Consider the following 655-nt stretch of genomic DNA (forward strand, 5'->3'; position numbering starts at 1 on the left):
ATCTCAGACATGGCAGAAGAAAAGAAAACAATATCTTTTGGCTTCAGTAAATTGAAAGCACCATCCAAAGTGATAAAGCCTTTCAACAAAACAACCAGTTCTAAAAGTCAAGTGAATGCTGTGCAATACATTGACTGTTTGGAGAATCAGTCAATCAAAGTAAAAGATGAAATCCTTGAAGAAAAGAAGGAACTAGTTATTCCTTTGAAACAAGCTAACATTACCAGAATAATCAAGAAAGAACCAGACCTGGAAAGAGTAGAAGTAAAACAAGAATTAAATGACAATGATTCTAAAGTGGAAAATATTTCTACTAAGGATGCCAAGGTCAAAGTGGAAGTAACAGACCAAGGAGATGCAAATTCATTGGATGCACAGGCTAGACGTGAAATATTAGAAAGCCTCAATAATCCTGATGGTGATGAAAATGAAACTAAAGTTTTTTCCCTTCCACTGACAACAAATGCTCCTAAGGAAGGAGAAAAAGAACCAACTCTGGATGACTATGAGAATATTCCTATTCAAGAATTTGGTTTGGCCATGCTACGAGGCATGGGATGGAAACCTGATGAAAACAAAAATAAAAACAAACCAATGGATGTCACCTTAAGACCTAAAGGTTTAGGATTGGGTGCTGACAAAAGTGCCACACAAA

General features: G+C 36.2%; 1 protein-coding gene across 1 annotated transcript; it reads left to right on the top strand.

The window, feature by feature from the left end:
* Positions 1–8: 8 nt before the first annotated feature.
* On the top strand, positions 9–643 carry LOC108254279 (G-patch domain and KOW motifs-containing protein-like; the record flags this gene model as incomplete). Its single annotated transcript, XM_017449283.2, has 1 exon — positions 9–643. A coding segment is annotated over exon 1 (634 nt), but the record flags the coding sequence as incomplete, so codon positions are not given.
* Between the last annotated feature and the right edge of the window lie 12 nt (positions 644–655).

This window comes from Diaphorina citri, unplaced genomic scaffold (genome assembly GCF_000475195.1).
Source record: "Diaphorina citri unplaced genomic scaffold, Diaci psyllid genome assembly version 1.1 scaffold31900, whole genome shotgun sequence".
NCBI classification, from domain to species: Eukaryota; Metazoa; Arthropoda; class Insecta; order Hemiptera; family Psyllidae; genus Diaphorina; species Diaphorina citri.